The sequence below is a fragment of the Carlito syrichta genome, unplaced genomic scaffold, assembly GCF_000164805.1.
Source record: "Carlito syrichta isolate Samal-C Ts95f unplaced genomic scaffold, Tarsius_syrichta-2.0.1 Scaffold307196, whole genome shotgun sequence".
Classification (NCBI taxonomy): Eukaryota; Metazoa; Chordata; class Mammalia; order Primates; family Tarsiidae; genus Carlito; species Carlito syrichta.
Window position 1 is genome coordinate 218,879 of NW_007251292.1, and position 19,868 is coordinate 238,746.

Sequence of the window (19,868 nt, forward strand, 5' to 3'; positions counted from 1 at the left end):
GAAAAAAAAAAAAAAAAGATTTAACACTCTAAGATGAGAATCAAACTCATGAATACTGTTTTATATATATTTTTTTAACACCCAAGCATTTACAAATTATATTACAGGTAGTTTAAAATCTGTTAGGATATAGTCCACTTTGTGCTAATATTTGACAACCAGATGGTTGCTCAGTACATGAATTTCTCAGTACATAAATTGAGCACACCAAACACAGAAACATACCTCATGGTATACAGTAGGGTCCCATCATCTTGGATTCGAAGCAGCTTATTTGGCATTGTCATATTATGAGCTACTGATTTCTTCCCATTGTGAAAGAAGGTATCTGGAGTCCAGATTTTGCTAGCCATTAAATTGTTAAGTCGAAGGATGTTCATGGGACCTTTAAATTTTAAACGTTCATCTTTCCATTTTTGTCGAAAGAAGACATCTATTGTATATTCCTGAAATTTAAAATAACATTCCTTTGAAAATAGTTAACATTTCAGACACAACAGGACACTATAAAATTCCAAAATAAAAATCATATTCTAAATGCTTTAAAGAGACAGCTATATTGAAAGAACTAAATTTTGAGTCAGAAAGAGCACCTCTTTAGCTCATCAGCATATGTTGCCACTTACGATGGGGAATAATGTATATTCATACAACTAGCGTTGCATTCTTGGGAAAAGAAAAATAATAATACATTTACATCATTTGGCCTCTTTCAGTTGAACAAGGTCTTAGTGAAAGCTTTACTGTATCCAACAGTTTAGAAGTGTCTGGAGAAGAGAGATATGCTTGATCACTGTTTGGGTGGATTGTTTTAAGTAGTTTACTTCAAGGAAAAAATGAGCAGGCAGCCTTCTCGATAGCAAAAAGTAAATAAATAAAACTATTAAAAAATTTAAAAGTAAGAATAAAGATAAAACAACAACACTTAAGCATCCTGTCATCTCTGTATGTATCATCAACTCTCGTTGCCAGAGAAATGGTAGAATATTGTATTTCTTTTTTAATCATATCATATTGTTAGCAAGACTTTATTAGAGAATGCTAACTTCAGTGAAGGTTACTTATAAAATGGGCTGTAATACAAGTAAGTACTTTACAAGTCATCAGAATATTTATAGTACAAATATCTTGCAAATAAACACCATGTTAAAATGTACCTTAAAATATTTGAACAGACCATCTAGTGATCAACTCCTCTATTATTATTCTCTAATACTTTGACTTAGCTAAGTCTTTATCTCTCTTTCTCTCTCTCTCTGTCTCTGTTTCTCTCTTTAACCCTCTATTTTCTTAAGAGAATGCAAACATTTTAGATTAGATAAACAATTTACAATTGTGAGCAACGTTTTCAGTCTATTAGATATTAAATTTTTTGTCTATGTATCTTTGTATAAACTAACATTATAAATAATTAAAATGCTCAACAACACACCTCATACTAAAAATTCAGACACTGTCATCTGAGCACAAAACCACAGTCATCATGTTTGAAAATCACATTGCAGCAATTGGCAACTTCACTAAATTAAAATTGTTTGCAAAAAAGGGCAGATTAAAAATGCCATATACTTGTAAAATATCAAATCATCTGTAAAAAAATGTGAATCAAGCTCCCCAATGATCCCTCAAAAATGGAATCAGTGATGATAATGCCAGGTGTCAACCATAAGCAATGATACACGAACAGCAAATGAATAATGGTCCTGCATTGTTCATCCCTGGAGCCGAATTCCATAACCTAATCCACCCTCACTCTCTGCAGTCTATTTTTTTTTTAATGTTTAATTACATGTAAACAAACCTCAAAAAAGCAAAACTGAATTGAGAGACAAGTCTTCGCACTATGAAAAGTTTTTGTGTAAATATTTCTACCTGGGGTCCCTCAGATCTCAGCCTGCTGTGAAATGCACATGGCATTTACTTTTCTAAGCAAGTTGAGGGCATTTTCAAACTTTAAAACTTCAACATTTTATTTTTCCCTTTCTGTAAATTGAGAGTATGTCTAATCTGTTTCAGAAGCTACTGAAGCAACAATTATTTCCTGGAGACCAACCACATAGGAGATATTTAAAGTTTACAAACAGAAACAGAAAGTTTCAGGTGATCTTGTTTTTTTGTTTTGTTTTGTTTTCTTTTTTTGAGTTGGAGTCTCACTCTGTCACCCAGACTGGAGTGCAGTGTCTGCTCCCGGCCATCGCAGCCTCGCCTGCTGGGGTCTGGCGATCCTTCCGCCTCAGCCTTCCAAGTAGTTGGAACTACAGGCGCACGCTACCACACCCGACTAATTTTGATTTATTGTAGAAATGAGGTCTCGCCAAGTTGCCCAGGTGGGTTTCAAACCCGCAGGCTCAGACGATCCAGTCACCTCAGCCTCCCAAAGGCGCGGGATTACAGGCTGAGCCACCGAGCCCGGCTAGGTGATCTTGTTTTAAAAGTTGTTTCCAGAAACACTGTCTCTGAGTGCTCACAGTGTTCCAGGTGTGCCCTGCCAATCTATCCAACATGACCTTTGTCTTGGACTTTCACCCCCACCATGCAAACTCATCTGATGCTCTAGGCAATTTTAATTCCCACTTTTTGCTATTCCTCCCCAGTTCCTCGAACACCTGGAAAGAATACAGTTAGCTCTTTCAGTCTCTATAAAGTTCTCCTTTCCTGAAAAATCATCTACTGCAATTATACATTTGTTCTGCTGCCTCCCAGCTAGAAGGCAGACTATGAATCGTTACAGTCCGACTATGAAAGGGACTGTGGTTTTCTTTTGTGTTTTATTTGTTTTTGTTTCCACACATAAACAAGAATATAAAGACTATTACAGACACTTGTAATCCTCATCTAGCAAAAATGTCATCATAAATATCATTGAAGCCTTCCCTCTTCTAAGGAAATAATTACCTTGAATTTGGTATATATCATTCTCATACATATACTTACACATTTACTACATAAAAGTATGTATCATGTGTCACATATTAAGCATGTATATATATAAATGGTATCATAGTGTGATATTTTTTACACTTCCATTTTTTAGATTATTTTGTTGGAATTTATTCATAGCAATACCTCTTGCACCTTAATTCATTATCACTACTATATAGATAGCATTTTATTGGAAGAATTTTCATCTTTTTCCTCATCGTTAAATAGTTTTCTTATTTACAATTTGTCACTGTCGCAAATGATATTGCTATGAGGAGGGACCCCTAAAATACCAGAATTATCTTTCAGAGGGTGGGCCACTTGTAGTACAGGCTTCCCCCACTAAGTAAGTGTTCTAGAAAGCCATGGCATCAGTGTACCAGCTAGCATTGTTGTGAGAGGATGCATTCAGCTTCAATCAATTTTTTTCGGGGCAGGGGGAAGATTCTTTCAACATATTTGCCATTTCATGATGGGTGATTTATGAGTGCACCTGCCCACATCACACTGAGTGTTCAGCAGTTTTTCACCAAAAATAGCATGAGCCCTGTGCCCCACCCTCCCTATTCACCCCATCTTGCCCTGAGTGCCTTTTGTTTCCCTGGATGAAAAAGTCCTCAAAGGGAAATGTTTTGCCAATGTGTAAGAGGCCAAACAAAAAACAGTAGAAGCACTAAATGGCATCAAAATTGATGAGTTCAAAACTGTTTTGAGCAGTGGAAATAGCATCTCTATAGGTGTATTGTGTCAAATGGAGAATACTTTGAGGGTGACTGAAGTTTAAAAGTGTAATAATAAATACACAATTTTATATGAATAAATTCTGGGCTTTTGCGGGTCTCCTTTATATGAGCATTCTTATTTAACACTTTTAGTACAAAGGTATAAGAGACCAGAGGTCAGCAGATTTTTCCATTAAGTACCAGTTAATAAACATTTTAGAACTTGTGGGCCATATCAGTATCACAACTACTCAACTTTGATACTGTAGTATGAAACCAGCCATAGATTGCAAAAATTGAACATGGCTATGTTCCAATAAAACACTGCTGACATTAATAGGCAGCTGACAGGATTTGGCCTATGGGCTGTAGTATGCTGACTACTATCCTAGACTAAATCTGCAAGTGGGATTACTGGAATTTACATTATATATGCATCTTTAAATTAGCAAGATAATGTTAAGCTAAAAACCTACGAATTACGTAAATTTATATTCCCACTAGAAGTTTATGAACTTTCTTGTTTCTCTGCAATTTGGTATAGACATAACATTTCATTTTAGTCATTAGGATTAGGGTGAAATGTTTCATAGTGCTACCTTGTGGATTTCTTTGTTAACTTGTGAAAAGTAATGAATTTTCATATGTTTATTAAAAATTCTAGTTTTTATATTTACAAATTGTCTGTTCATCTATGCAATTTCTTTTTAGGCTATCTTTCCCTTATTTAATTAAGAAAATTCTTTATATATTCTATATACTAACACTTCCTGAAAGAATGCACAACTCAATAAGAATCATCATAAAGATATCAAAATATCATAAATATATTTCTGTGTATTCCTTCTGCCGGTGTCAAAGGTCTATTGGCCATCTCCATTATTTTGTGACAATTCAGTCCAATGACATTTATTGTGATTACTAATATTGAATATGATCCCGTGTTGTTTTTAGCAGTGGCAATGAAAATAATGATGATAAACTAGTTAATATAGAGAGATTCTGTATGATTAACTGATGAAAATAAATAAGGGAAGAACTCTAGAAAACTAAAAGAGGAGAAAGCATAAAAGAATGTACATACACACAAAGTAGAGAGAAAGAAAAGTAACAAACTAAAAGAAAATTTTGGAAGCATATAGAGATCAACAATGTCAAGCTGTGCTGAGAGATCATAAAAGCTTAGTACTGGAGTGTGCAAAAGGCAGCATGCAATGAGTTGAGGAGGGAACATAAGGTACAAGTAGATAAAGAGTACTCTCTTCCATTCCTGAATTTAAAAGCCAGTAAAGGAAATCAGAGTTTAGTCAAATCTGAAGACCAGCTACTATCAGTTAGCTACTGTTGTGTTGAAAGCACAGAAAAAGTAGTAGCTTAAAGTATCACCCATTCATCATTACCTCACAAGTCATAAGGCCAAGGCTGGCTGACCTCACCTGGGCTCAGAGTGACCTTAATTGGGCTTGCTCATACATCTATGGGTTGACATAGGCTACCATAGTGTAGGGACTGTAGGACAACTCAGCTCTACTCCAACTCTCATACTGCTTCAGAGACCACTGGACTCGCCTTGGTTTGTCTTTCTCTGGACAATGGCAGGAATACAAAAGAGCAAGTCCGAATGCACAAGCCCAGGTCAAGCCATCACTCATGTAATGTTTTAATATCCTATTGGCCAAATCAAGTCACATAGCAGAACTGAATGACAAGTAGAATAGCAGGTGACTTCACTCTCTGTGGAGGGGACTACAAGTTAAATGGGAAAAGATGTGGACTTGGAAAGAGTGAAGAACTGGGGCCAGCCATCCCTTGTCACAACTCAGTACACTAGGACTCTGTGAGAGAAAAAAGATGGTGATGAATGAATAAAGTGTCTGAGAAGAGCTGAAACATCAATGAAAATCACATGAGTCTTATCCCAGGGAGGCAGGCTGGTTATAACTAGTAAATATAATTATCATCAACTGTATAGTAACTATTTGAAGATCAGACCTTTAAGCAGAATCAGAATAACCAGTTTAGAATAGTGGTTTACAGAGTGGGGTGTGTGTATCCACTTGAATGAAGTAAGACATATTAGAATCATTATTTTTATATAGCACTCATTGCAATAAAAATAATGAAGCTTTAAATCAAAACTACATTGAGATACCACCTAACTCCAGTCAGAATGTCAATTATCAACAACTCAAAAAATAACAGCTGCTGGAGAGGGTGTGGCGAAAAGGGAACACTTCTACACAGTTGGTGGGAATGTAAACTAGTGCAACCTCTGTGGAAATCAGTGTGGCGATTCCTAAAAGCTCTAAATATCAACCTCCCATATGACCCCGCAATCCCCCTACTGAGAATATACCCTGAAGAACTCAAATCACTCTATAAAAAAGATACCTGCACACGTATGTTTATCGCAGCGTTGTTCACAATAGCAAGAACCTGGAAACAACCATGCTGCCCATCAAAAGAGGACTGGATTAAAAAAATGTGGTACATATACACGATAGAATACTATGCAGCCATAAAAAAGAACAAAATCATGAATTTCGCAGCAACCTGGATGGAACTAGAGTCTATAATACTGAGTGACCTCTCACAGAAACAAAGATCCGAGTATCACATGTTCTCACCCATATAATGGACCTTGAACATCCAATGTAATACTACAAGAAAATGACTGACGGTACTAGGAAACTAAGGGGGGGGAGGGGGATGGGATTAACAGTAGCAAATATCTGTCTGGGGATGGGGAAACACCTCTTATCAACAGGGTGCCTGAATGAAACGTAATTGTACACCTAACCCCTTAACTGTACCCCACAAAACCATAATAAAAAATATTGATTAAAAAAATAATAATGAAGCTTTGCTAAACAGTAATATATAAGATGACACTGATATTATTACTCTGTCCATAAGTAAATTAAAGTTGAGTTTGGAACACATTTTAAAGGAAGAGGAGCAAAAACAGTTGGAAATGGTGGAATAATTCAATTGCTTTCAGTGAACTGTGATTGTGCCAAATTAGGTGAATTGATATTACCTAGTTTTAATTACATGAGCTCTAGTGGAAATAGGGAAATGACCTCAAAAGCTTACTACTAAGATACCCTGGAAGAAAGTACTAATAATTACAGCAGTGATAATTAAGCACAAGTGGAAAACAAGAAAAAGAGGTATCATACCTCAGCCTAATATGAGCTTTTTGTTAGCCACGTAAAGACTGATAAACTAATCAAGTCTAAAAAATCTGCAAAAGAAAATGTTAAGTATCAATGAGGCTATTTAAAATACAGGTTTATGCCAGGCTCGGTGGCTCAGCCTGTAATCCCACGCTTTGGGAGGCTGAGGTGAGTGGATTGCCTGAGCCTGCGGATTCGAGACCTGCCTGGGCAACTTGGTGAGACCTTATCTCTACAATAAATCAAAAACATTAGCTGGGTGTGGTAATGCGCGCCTCTTTTTCCAGTTACTTGGAAGGCTGAAGCGGAAGGATCGCCAGAGCCCAGTAGGTCGAGGCTGCGGTGGCCGGGAGCAGCCACTGCACTCCAGCCTGTGTGACAGAGTGAGACTCCAACTCAACAACAAAAATAAAATACGGGTTTATGCTTACTGTTTTTAATCATAAGTTTCATTTTAAATATACATTATAACTTAAAATACTGGTGAATGGTAGCATTAGGATACTGTAAACAGTAAGTCATTTTTAAAAATAAATATCAAGAACATGAAAACAAGCATCTAAAATTAGCAGATTTATAAAAAATGGACACCATGATTCAAAAACCAGTAGCCAATGATGTAATTCTTAAATCTGAATTCCCATATCATTTTCAGCTATATTCATAATTAAAATAAGTATTAAAATAGTATAAATTCAGATCACACCTGAATTGCTACAGCATAATAAAATAGTTTAAAATAATAAAGCACATTTAAACATATTAATTACTATCATGAATAACAATTTTAAGTGGGAATAAAAATAAATGCATTTCACTGATACAATAATTATTCCGTAAAATAATATTTATTTTAACTGTATCCTTTTCATTTTTAAAAATTTATTTACTTATTTTATTTATTTTACTTTTTTGAGTTAGGAGGTTTCACTCTTTTGTCCAAGGCTGGAATGCAGTGTCACAATCAAGGCTCACCTCAGCTTGACCTCCTGGGCTCAGATAATCCTTACACTTCAATCTCTCCAGTAGCTGGGAATATGGGCATGTACCATCATACCCAGCTAATTTTTTAATTTTTTGTAGAAACGAGGCCTTGCTATGTTGCCTAGGCTGGTCCCAAACTTCCGGGCTCAAGTAATCCTCTCTCCTTGGCCTCCCAAAATGCTAGGATTACAGGCATAAGCTACCATGCCCAGTTATCCCTTTATTTTTAAATGTCTACTTTAGTCTATATTTTATAATCTTTTTTAATGTATTACTAAAAGAGCATATAGATGTAAATATATAGATAGATAAGGAAATAAAATATAATCAACTACTTTGTATGTCTTTGCTTTCTACATTAAAAAGACAGAGAAAGACATTTATTTATTTATCTATTTATTTTTTATTATAAAGATGTAGGGTACAATTTAGGGTTAGGTATACAAACCTTGATTATGCAGATACCCTTGTTGATGAGGTATGCCCCTCCCTCCCCTAGCAGTTTCCCTCAACTGCCAATCTCATCCCCCTCCCCTGACAGTTTCCCACTACTGCCAATCCCTTTCTTATAGTACTATAATTGTTCAAGACCTGCTTATGAGTGAGAACACATGGTACTCTGTTCTTTGTGATAGATCACTGATTATGATCGACTCCAAATCCATCCAAGTTGCTGCAAAATTCATATGTTTGTCTTTCTTTGTGGCTGTGTAATATTCCATTGTGTATATATACCACTTCTTTTTCATCCAGTTCAGCTTCGATAGGCAACATGGTTCATTCCATATTTTTGCTGTTGTGAATAGAGCTATAACAAACATACATGTGCAGGTATCTTTTTTGTAGAATGATTTGAGTTTCTCTGGGTATATTCCCAATAGGGGAATTGCTGGGTCATAAAGAAGGCCAATTTCTAGTTCTTTTCGCCACGCTGTCTTCCAGAGAGGTTGCATTAGTTTGCATTTCCACCAGCAGTGTAGAAGCATTCCTTTTTATCTGTATCCTCACCAGCATCTGTTGTTGGTTTTATTAATAATGGCCATTCTTACCGGGGTTAGGTGGTATCTCAATGTGGTTTTGATTTGCATTTCTCTGATGAGAGTGAGGCTGAGCTTTTCATGTGTCTGTTGGCTGCCCATATATCTTCTTTTGAGAAGTGTCTATTCATGTCTTTTGCCCATGTTTTAATGGGGCTGTTTGTTTTTTCTCCTTTTACAGCGTTTGAGTTCCTTGTAGATCCTAGATGTTAGACCTTTGTCAGATATACAGCTGGCAAATATTTTTCCCATTCTGTGGGCTGTCTCCCTGCTCTCTTGATGGTTTCTTTTGCTTTTCAGAAGCTCACTTAGTTTCATGAGGTCCCACTTGTCTATCTTATTTCTTAAGGTATTGGCCTTTGGGGTTCTGAATAGGAATTGGTTGCAGGTTCCAATTTCCATAAGGGTGTTTCCGGCATTTTCTAAGATTCTTATAGTTTGAGATTTTACATTTAGGTCTTTGATCCATTTAGAGTTAATTTTTGTGTATGGTAACAGGTAGAGGTCCTATTTCAATCTTCTGCATGTGGTCAGCCAGTTAAGAAAGACATTTAAATCAAATAATATTTACTGCATATCCACTAAGCACAACAGGATTTCCAAATAAATTATTTTCATGTAATTCTCTAAAATGCTTTCAAAATGCACATTCTTTTTTTGTACTAATTTATTTATTTATGTATTTATTTATTTATTTAAAAACAGAATTTATTGAGAAGACAGGAAAGCTCCCACAGTGGGAGGGGACCCGAATAGGTTGCCCTTTACTTTTTATTTTAAAGATTTGAGGTACAATTCAGGGTTGGGTATAAAAATGTCTTTGTACAGGTAAAGTTTGGGACTCACTTTGGTTCCCACATCACCTTGTTTGAGATCAGGTACCCTTATTAATGAAGGGTGTCCCCCAGCTCCCTCCCCTGGCAGTTTCCCTGCCAAACCCTTTCTTATAGTATCATGTAATTGTTTATGGTTCACTTATAAGTGAGAATATGTGATACTCAGTTCTTTGTTTATTTGATAGATCACTGAATATTACAGACTCTAAATCCATCCAAGTTGCTGTGAGGTTCATAATTTTATCCTTCTTTATGGCTGCATAATATTCCATCAAAAATGCACACTCTCAGTATTTGAAAATAATATTCTTGAAAAGTTTCTTTAAAATTAACTTCAAGTTTTTTTGTGAGTAGACACTAATACAGTAATTAGTTGATTTGTGTCTTACAAGAAAAACACCCAAAAAGTCAAAACAATGTAACTTCTTCATACAAACTTAGGACTTAGATTCATGAAGCGAGATTCTAAAAGAAATGAATAATAATAGAATTAACTACATCTTCCATAAGGGAAGACACAAACAAATGAAGTTCAAATTTTAGTAAGAAACAAGAACTCCCCCAAGGATGTTTCGATGTGCAGCTATCCTACGGTCTACATACAGAAATGAGACTGACTGTTGGGTGAGACTACAGAGTTGATGATTCCATATACTCCAAGTTCCAAAACTCCCTTACAGAGAATTAAATTCAACGTCCTCCTTTCATAGATGGAGCTGTAGACAAATTCAGTGAATGTCCTGTTTCTAAGCTTATTAGGGGTAGAACACACACAAGGATGCGGTCTTCAGTCCAATGTTTTTACCACCACTAAAATTCTCCATTTATATGGTATACACCTTAAGCGTCATTTGTTCTGCTAATAAGGAAATTATTCTCTATAAACCACTATACAGTTTACTGTATAAACATAATTTTAAAGACATATTAACTTAGTAAAGATATCATATTCCTTACTGCTTGACTACATTAATTATAAGTGAATGCTTGTAACCAATTTCTAAGGAATTGTATCTATTCATGAAAACACAACTAAACTGCAGGATTGTTCTAGGAGTGATTTTCGATTTACTTTGATTTTCTAGGTTTACTTAAAAGTATCAAAATGTATTTCATTATATACCTTTTGCTAATAAAGGCTAGTCTTCTCTGAGTGGATTCTAATCAATGTGTTTTGCTATAATGAAGGAAGACGTAGTTTATTTATGAAGCAGGAATGCAGCAAAGAAACAATACCCTTGGAATATACAAGAATAGTTAAGCTCAAACAATATCAGCTGGTACTCAAAGGGGACTAAACAACAAATTTAGTACAGTATAACATTGTGAAAACTGCAAAGAGTTGAGAAACTTAAACACAGATCAGTGAAATGCCAATAAACCCAATTAGTACAAAATCATAAAGCCTATTATACAAAAAGCTCACACAAACAGAAGTTGCAGAACAGCACAGCCATTGAATATTCTAACCACAGTGAAGGTATGATATTTGAGCTTTCCTTTTAGAACTAGGGGCTGAACAGGTTTCACTAAAAAAATTAGAAAATAATACTAAGTATTCATATTCTAAAAGTAGATTATTAAAAATATATCTACTGAATGTATTCAAAATGATTAATAGCATTAGTAGTTATAATATGTAGATAGTAATTCACTTTGATATAATTTATATTATCTAAAATTCAAAACCTTGTAGAATATGCAAAATTTTCCCAATTTCACAGGTGGAGAATACTTCAGAAGCAATATTCATTGTTAAAAAAAAGAAGACAGAAAAAGGGAGCAACACTATTTGACCTCAAATCTTGTCCTTCCAAACACAGTGCTTTTTTCATTCTTCCAAATATAAAACAACCCCTGTAGGCAAAACATCATAGTGAAATTTATTTTACAGATCAATAAATGAACACTGCTCATGGATTATGGAAAGTCACAGGAAGAACTAAGTTGCAGGACTGAGACGGGAGTTTTAGAATCTCTGGAAAAGATAATTTCTTTTAAAAAATGCTACTGGAAAACTTAATAGCCACATGTAGAAGAACTAAACTGGACTTTTATCAAAAACCAACTTAAAATGGATTAAAGACATAAATGTAAGACCTAAAACTATAAAACTTCTAGAAAAAAGCACATGGAGAAAGCGCTTTGACATTAATCTTGGCAATGATATTTTTTAATACCACACCAAAACCTCAAGCAACAGAAGCAAAAATAAACAAGAGGGACTACGTCAAACTGAAAAGTTTCTGTACAGCAAAGAAAACAATCAACAAAATGCAAAGGTAGCCTGTGGATTGAGAGAAAATACTTTCAAGCCATATGTTTGATAAGAGATTAATATATAAGATATATAAGAAACTCACACAATTCAATAGCAAAAATCAAATAAATTGATTAGAAATAAATAATTTGTAAAGACAAACAATGGTCAACAAGTATATTAAAAGGTGCTCAACATTACAGACCTTAAAAGAAAAACAAATTAAACCCCAATGATATTACCTCACACTTGTTAGGATAGTTATTATAGAAAAAACAAGGGATAACAAATGTTGATGAGGGTGTGGAGAAAATGAAACTCTTGAACGTTGTTGGTATGAATGTAAACTGGTGCAGACATTATGGAAAGTATTATGAAGATTTCTCAAAAAATGAAAAACAGAACTACCATATAACCCAGTAATCCTTTTATTGGGTATATATACAAAGGAAATTAAATCACCACCTCATAAAGATATCTGCACTCCATGCTCCTTGTAGCATTATTCATAATACCCAAGATATGGAAACAACCTAAGTGTCTGCCGATGAATGAATGAACATAAAATTTTAGTAAATAATGGAACATTATTCATTCTTAATAAAAAGAAAAAGATTTTGCCATTTGTGACAACACAGATGAACTTGGAAGGCATTAAGCTATGGGAAATGAGTCAGACACAGAAAGAAATACTGCATGATCTCACTTATATGTGGAATCAGAAAAGAAGGAAAGAGGGAGGAAGGGGCCATTGTTTTGTTAAGTACTGGCCAGGCCATGTGTTCTTTGAGCTATGGCCACCATGTTTTCCTAAGTTTTTGCTCCCTCCCCTACCTTGGGGAGCTGAATGTCCTCTCTCTCTTTCTCCACTGTATTTTCTAAATAAACTGCATTTTCCAATCTAAAAAAAAAAAAAAAAAGAAAGGTAGAAGGGAAGAAGTGGGAGGGAGTGAAGAAGGTAGGAAGGAAGGAAGGAAGGAAGGAAGGAAGGAAGGAAGGAAGGAAGGAAGGAAGGATAATACATAGAAACAGAATAAAATGATAGTGGTTACCAGAGGTGGGGTGGGAAGAAGAAGAAAATAGGAAGATGTTAGTCAAAGGGCATAAAATTGCAAATATGAAGGATGAGTAAGACTAGAGATCTAAGGTACAACATGAGGGCTATAACAGTAATATTGCATTGTAACTAGAAATTTAAGTGCTGCTACCACAAAAAAAATAATGATAGCTATGAGCAATGATTGCTATGTTAATTTGCTTGACTATAGTTAACCATTTACTATGCATAAGTATACCAAAACATCATGTTGTACACCCCTTGAGTGCATAATAGAAACATTCTCCTTTCCACATTTAAAACCAGCTCATCACAAGAACAAATTATAAACAGCAATTTTTAAAAAATTGTCACGGACTCTTAAATCAGGTACCTGAGTTGGAGCAGGTTTATTACTATATCTTTTTATCAGTTGACTTATCTGTAAAATGATGTTAAGAATAGGACCTACTTCCTAGGACTCTTGCAAGGATGAAGTTAGATAATATGTGTAAATTTCTTAGAAAATGGTTTGGACATCAAGAAAGGTGATCTGGCATAAATTAGCTTCAAAGCATTCATTTCCCTCTACCTCTATTCAACACAAGAATGGCCTGACAATGGGGTGGGACATCTAGCAGTAAAAAGTCACAAAGTCCCAGGATCAGGAACTGTGTAAGATGTCACAAGAGAATGCCATCAGAGCACCTTACAGTGACTGTAAGAAAGGGGTCACTGAAGAAATTGTAAGCATGTCCCATAACAGAGTTATCATTTATCTACAGGGCATATAAATGGCACTGATTGTCACTGATTGTCCCTGAACTACCAATAGGACCAACCAAGTAAAAAGATATTTGCCCCTTTTTCTAATCTCCCTTCCCTTACCTCAACTTTGGAAGACCCAGAAAGAGGAGAGGAAGAGAAGATCCTGCACAGTCCCCCATAGTACATGAACCAGGCTAAGGAAAGGAAAAAAAAAATCTAAACTGTGAGCAAGGTTGGGAAAAGGAGAGAACATTTAAATAACAAGAATTGAGTGCTTAATTTGGACTGGACTGGGCTAAGCTATAGAATGCACTGAGGCCTTGCCAAAGCGTGGGGAAAGGAAACCCAAAGAATGCAATGTTGCTGAGCATGGTCAGTTGAATTTCTAACACCCTTGAGATGAAATCAAAACAAGTTCCCAACCTCCAAGGCCTTGCACGGTCTCTCCCTCCATACCTCTCTATCCTTGTCTACAGTAATCTTTCACCACACACAGACACATACACAACTCAGTGCTACAGTAAGTTTTTAATGACACAGGTGCAGGACCTCTGATGTGTCACACTCCATTTTATGATGCAAACTCACAGATAGCCACTGGAGTCACTCTTCTCTAACGGTTCCTACATCTGAACACCTTTTACTCCACACTGAGAAAAAGTACCATGCTCATCTTCTCCAATTCTGTGTCACTCATGTCTAAAATATCGCTTGGAACATAGGAAATATACAATCATGATCCCAGGAATGAATGAATGAATGAATGAATGAGGGGAGCCACTGGAAATTAAATATAGTAAAAAGGATTCTGAGCAACAAAGTTTCTGATGGAACATAAGGAGAAAGACATCAGCAAAGACAGATGGTAGAAAAGCTCTCAGATGTTTTATGGCAAACAGTTATCTGCACGTAAAATCCTATTTTTCAAATTCACAGACATGAAGTGTCTTGTACGTGTGCATGTGTGTGTGTCTGTGTGTGCACGTGCGCATGCACACGCACATGTGTTTGCATGTGCATGTCAATGTAACTATATTAAACTAATCACAAAGCAGGTATTTATTCTGTATAATAGTTACACTTTAAAGAATGTCAATACCTATCAAAAAAGCCATGCAATAATTAGTTATTTGATAATATAAATCTACGATGTTTTAAAGTTTTATTTAGGCACACTTCTATGGTTTTGGGGGGGCAATTAGCTATAATGTCCTTCATGATCTGGTTCTGAGTACTTTTCCAGCCTTACCACCTCCAAAATCCCTAAGAACATTTGAAGGTCTAGTGATACTGCACTTTTATATTGGACTAAATTCAACAAGCTCTTCCAATTTACTTGAAAACACTCTTTTCCCATTACACAGCTGCCCGATCCTTATTTGTTCTCCTCAACTCTCTTTCTTCCCTAGAAACCTTCCAAAACTCTATATCTACCATCCGCACCCTCTCTGATACCATACTAATCCATAAATCAAAGAAAACATTATTACACTGGTTAAAATTAATGGTTATTCTTAGCTATCCTGCCTCTATCCTGTGAGCAACTAGAGAGTTACACTTACATATTTCAGCACCGAGCACTAGTCAGGCATAGAATATGTACTTAGTAAATCTTGCTGAAATGAACAGACTCAAGCCATGCCTGCTAGTAGTTCAGACTGCCCTAAAAAAGAAAGATGTGAAGATTAAGCCCGTGTACACTACCATTTAAGAAAAAAAAAAAAGTAGGAACACCATGTGGTAAAGTGCAAGGAAAGGAAGACTGACAACTTGGAGTAACCTAGAAAGAAACCAGTGAAAATGAAATGTGAGCTTGGCCTTGAATAAATAAAAGATCTCCAGTTGGCAACGAAGAGGGACGATAACAAGAACAGGGTAAAACATGTGTGAGGCCAGAGAGGTGTTGAAAATAATGACATGTTCAGAGAACAGTGAGGAGTTCAACGTAGTCTTTAAAAATAAAAGCCTCCTGCTCATTACAATGCCTTACAGCTACTGCCCTCAGTCTCGCCTCCTCTCCCAACCACGCTGCTTAAAAATGTTACCTCCACTCTTTCTCCATTTCCTCACCTCCCACATGCTCCCACCCACTACAATCTGGTTGCTTTTGCCACAATCACCAAATACTTCTGTTTTTAATCTAATGACATATTTAAACCCTTTTCTTGGCCTTACCGTAAGCTACGACACAGTGTTCTCTCTCTCTGCCTTTGCAACGTTCTACCGCACTGATGTTCTGAAAGCCACATTCTCCTGGTGTTGTGGGAAAACCTTGAGAAAATTCTCTCCATGGGATCTGAGACCTTTCCATGCCTGGTAACAATCTACATGTAACAATAGCTCCTGGAAAATGTATGGAAGTAACACCAACGGATGACATCTATTAGTATTCCTAATCTAGGTATACAAGTTCTATGTGGCTTTCCCAAGAAGATAGGCTCCACATTTGAAACCTAGGGGGAAAAACGTGCAACCTCTGTGATTTTTATTTAAAAAATCACTTCACATCCAGAAATTATAACAAACAACTGTTTATTATTCATTATATGCAAAAAAATGGGGAGGGTGATAAGGAATGCCTCTATGTCCCTAGAAAACCAAAAGAGTTATGGCTGGATGGACTAAGTGCCTGCAACCCTCCTTCCTCCAAGAAGGTAAGAAATAGAGTCAAAATGCTTTCACCTGCCCTCTTTTCTAGAACGGTCTCCCCACTCCCTAGGTGGGCTTTTACTGTGCGCAAAACCTACAGGTTCATCCCATTACCAAATGAACCACATCACTTTCAGTTTACAAAAACTCATCTTGGCTGACGGCCGTGGTACAGATGCCTGACTACTGTACATCACAACATCTGCTAAGAAATACAAGGCAGTAGTCTCTGAGTTTTGTTGTTAAGAGGGAAAGTACAATCTAGCTCAGAGAATGAAATTGCCCTTCATTTTACATTTTTTGAATATTTGTTTCTTATTTTAGATTCAAGGGATACACCTGTGTATTCATTACAAGAACATATTGTGTAGTGGTGGGGACTGGGTTTAGACATACATAGTTGCGCCTTCTCAGACTGTTCTGCAACCATTTTTAAATCCTCTTTCTGTCCTTTAAATATTGGTGGACAGGAGTTTCTGTAAAGTGTGATGACCATTTCCTTCTAATCTCTTTCCATGTACAATGTTATGTATGCCTGTGATTCCATCAGATGTCCCACTATTAGATGGCTTCCAAGCCAGTTCTACGCTAAGCCTTGCCACTGAGATCCAGACTTATTCTGCTCCCTAGACATCTCCCGCTACATAGACTTTATATAATCAGACTTTTTCTCCTGTGTCCCATATCTCAGTGAATGGCACCACCATCCACTCAAGCCCTGAGTCTTCATTCTGTCCTTTTTTGTCCCCTACTCAACAGCCCACCAAGCCTTGTTCATTCTACCCCACAGAGAACTCTTAAATGTTTTCAGTCTCTCCATCTTCAGTTCCACTGCCCTGGACCAGTTCATATTCATCTCTTGCCTGGAATACAACAGCTTTCTAACTAGTTTTCCTTACCCCATCCTTTAATATAAAGTATCAGATCGCAAAAAAATATGATTCTACCACAAGCCCTGTACCATTCCTCCAACCCTCCACTAATCTTAGTTTGGCTACCATCAGCATACATTCAAACACCTCAGCCTGTTAAAATATAGACTATCATACCCTAAAACTGGAAAATATGAATTCACAGGTCTCAGGAAGATCCCAGGGAACAACTGTTTTGGTAATTCAGGTGATTTGAACTCAGGTATCTGTGAATTACATTTTGAGGAAAATTATGATAAATTCTAGGAGGAAACTGAAAAATATTTGATGAATAGATGAGTATTCCCTGAGCTTAATTCCTAACTGCCCAAAGTATCAATAACCTCCCAATAACCAACTTCTACATGACAGCTTTTAGAGTGAGTAAACATTATTACTTTACTTTTAATATAAAGTGTTTGCCATGTTTAACTACCTACATTTACAAATCTTATACTAGCTATATTTATAACCTCTGATAAGAGATAACAGATTAAGTCCCACCCATGTCAGTTTTTGACGGCATAATTGTTTCTAATACCTCTCTAAATCTTCCTATGATGTTAACTACTGAACTCCATGATTTCCCAATAGCTTCTGAAGATTCTAAAAGATAATGCATTATCTGTCTTTATAGAGGAAGAAAAGTATTAACCAAGGGATCAACGTGGTCAACAAACCAAGGTCAAACTCACCTAACTGCCTGCTTCTTAACAACCTAATGGCAAACTCTGGCTCAGAAACCTCAAGATTACTTCGAAGTTTCCACTGTCCACACTCTAACCCTAACACTTCGCAATAGACAACCATTTGGGCTGAGGTCCTTAGTCTAGGCTTAGGTTCAATAATATGTAGTTATACCTCTTATGCCTGAAGAATATTCACACACAGTGATAATCTTTAATAATATAGAAAGACACCCTATACAGAAACTATGAGAAAAGGGGGGGGTATCCCCAGAAGAGTAAGTTAGAAATTGCTAAAATGTGCACAACTACTATAAACTTTATCAATTGTCAGCTACTAGCATAAAGTTTAATTGCCTACTTACTCATGAATTTGTTAATGTTGAAATAAGATATTTTAAACTTAATTTCAGACACTGCAATTAGAATGTTTAATTATAACTTAGATATACAACTTTCTTTGGACAATTACACTGGTTAATGATTCTGAGAGAGCAGTGTGTGTGTGTGTGTGTGTGTGTGTGTGTGTGTGTGTGTTCCTTTGGTTCTTAATTCTTTTTGCCATTCTGCTTTTTTCTCTCAGGCTAATGTCACAACAAATCTACATCACTGACCTGAACAGGATAACTTAGGGGTTTAGGTTTTGCTACTGACTATGCACATGACATAGAAATAAGAGTGTATCCACTAAGTTACTAAAAGTAAATGCATTCTTTACTTTTTTCTCATTAACAAATTGTTTCTGAAAGACATTCGTTAGATATTTCCACACCCACTTTGACTTATAGGTAGTAATGTGAGTATGTTTTCCCTTCCTATCATGATAATATTTCTTTCTATTTAGAGTGTCATAGCCAAGTTCATTTCTTGACTTGGCCATCAATACTACACATAAATTCAAACTATGATTCATTATTTGTCTTGCTTTCCAACAAAAGTAACACCAAGATTGAAATCATTCCTTTTGATCATCATGAGGACCAAATAATTTTTCTTCATAAAATACATATATATATTATTTTTAAGTTGAGCTCCATCTTCTCTAACAGACATACAATGTGAGAAAATTCAGTGTGTGTGCATCTCTGTTCTGTGTGTATAAAAGTTATTCAAGCCGGGCTCAGTGGCTCAGCCTGTAATCCCACACCTTTGGGAGGCTGAGGTGAGTGAATTGCCTGAGCCCGCGGGTTCGAGACCCACCTGGGCAGCGAGACCTCATCTCTACAATAAATCAAAAAATCAGCTGGGCGTGGTAGCACATGCCTGTAACTCCGGCTACTCCGAAGGCTGAGGCGGCAGGATCGCCAGAGGCCAGCAGGTTGAGGCTGCAGTGGCCAGAAGCGGCCACTGCACTCCGGTCTGGGCGACAGAGTGAGACTCCAACTCAAAAAAAAAAAAAAAAAGGTATTCAACTTTAATTTTTCCCAGTTTCATCTTTCTCCTCTAGATTTGGACAATTGTCAAACAATACCTGTTGAGTGATCAAACCGTCTCCTGATCCTTCACTCATCAACCTCCCTATATTACATATAGGAGTGTGTATAGCAGTTATCAGTGTGTTGGTTCTGAACTCTCAACCCTGAGCTCCCTTTCTTCCTAATACAGGAGACGGACCCTGTAAATATTGCTCTTTGCCAGCTCCCACGATGTTAGGCTTTGTCGATAGAGGGCGCTGGAGGGACACACCAATGTCATAACGAGAGAAGGGAGCTGTCTTTCTTGTCTATTTCTGGGTCAGGTGCACTGTCATTCCTTGGCACAGTTTTAAAGGACTGGCATGCAATGAGTTTACAGGCCAGAAAGGACAGTCCAATGGACTGGCTTCAGCATGCACCCTCACATCTCTCTCCACCACCAGCAGTTGTGTGTTCCTATAGC

General features: G+C 36.6%; 1 protein-coding gene across 6 annotated transcripts in view; it reads right to left on the reverse strand.

Annotated features, from left to right (window-relative positions):
* The window catches only part of GABRA2 (gamma-aminobutyric acid type A receptor alpha2 subunit), a 145,360-nt gene that overhangs the window by 57,359 nt on the left and 68,133 nt on the right, over window positions 1-19,868 (reverse strand). For all 6 annotated transcript variants that reach the window (XM_021715567.1, XM_021715568.1, XM_021715571.1 and 3 more), the window contains one exon: window positions 226-446. In XM_021715567.1, coding sequence (XP_021571242.1) covers window positions 226-446 — 221 coding nt within the window. The remainder of the gene's footprint in view (window positions 1-225; window positions 447-19,868) is intronic.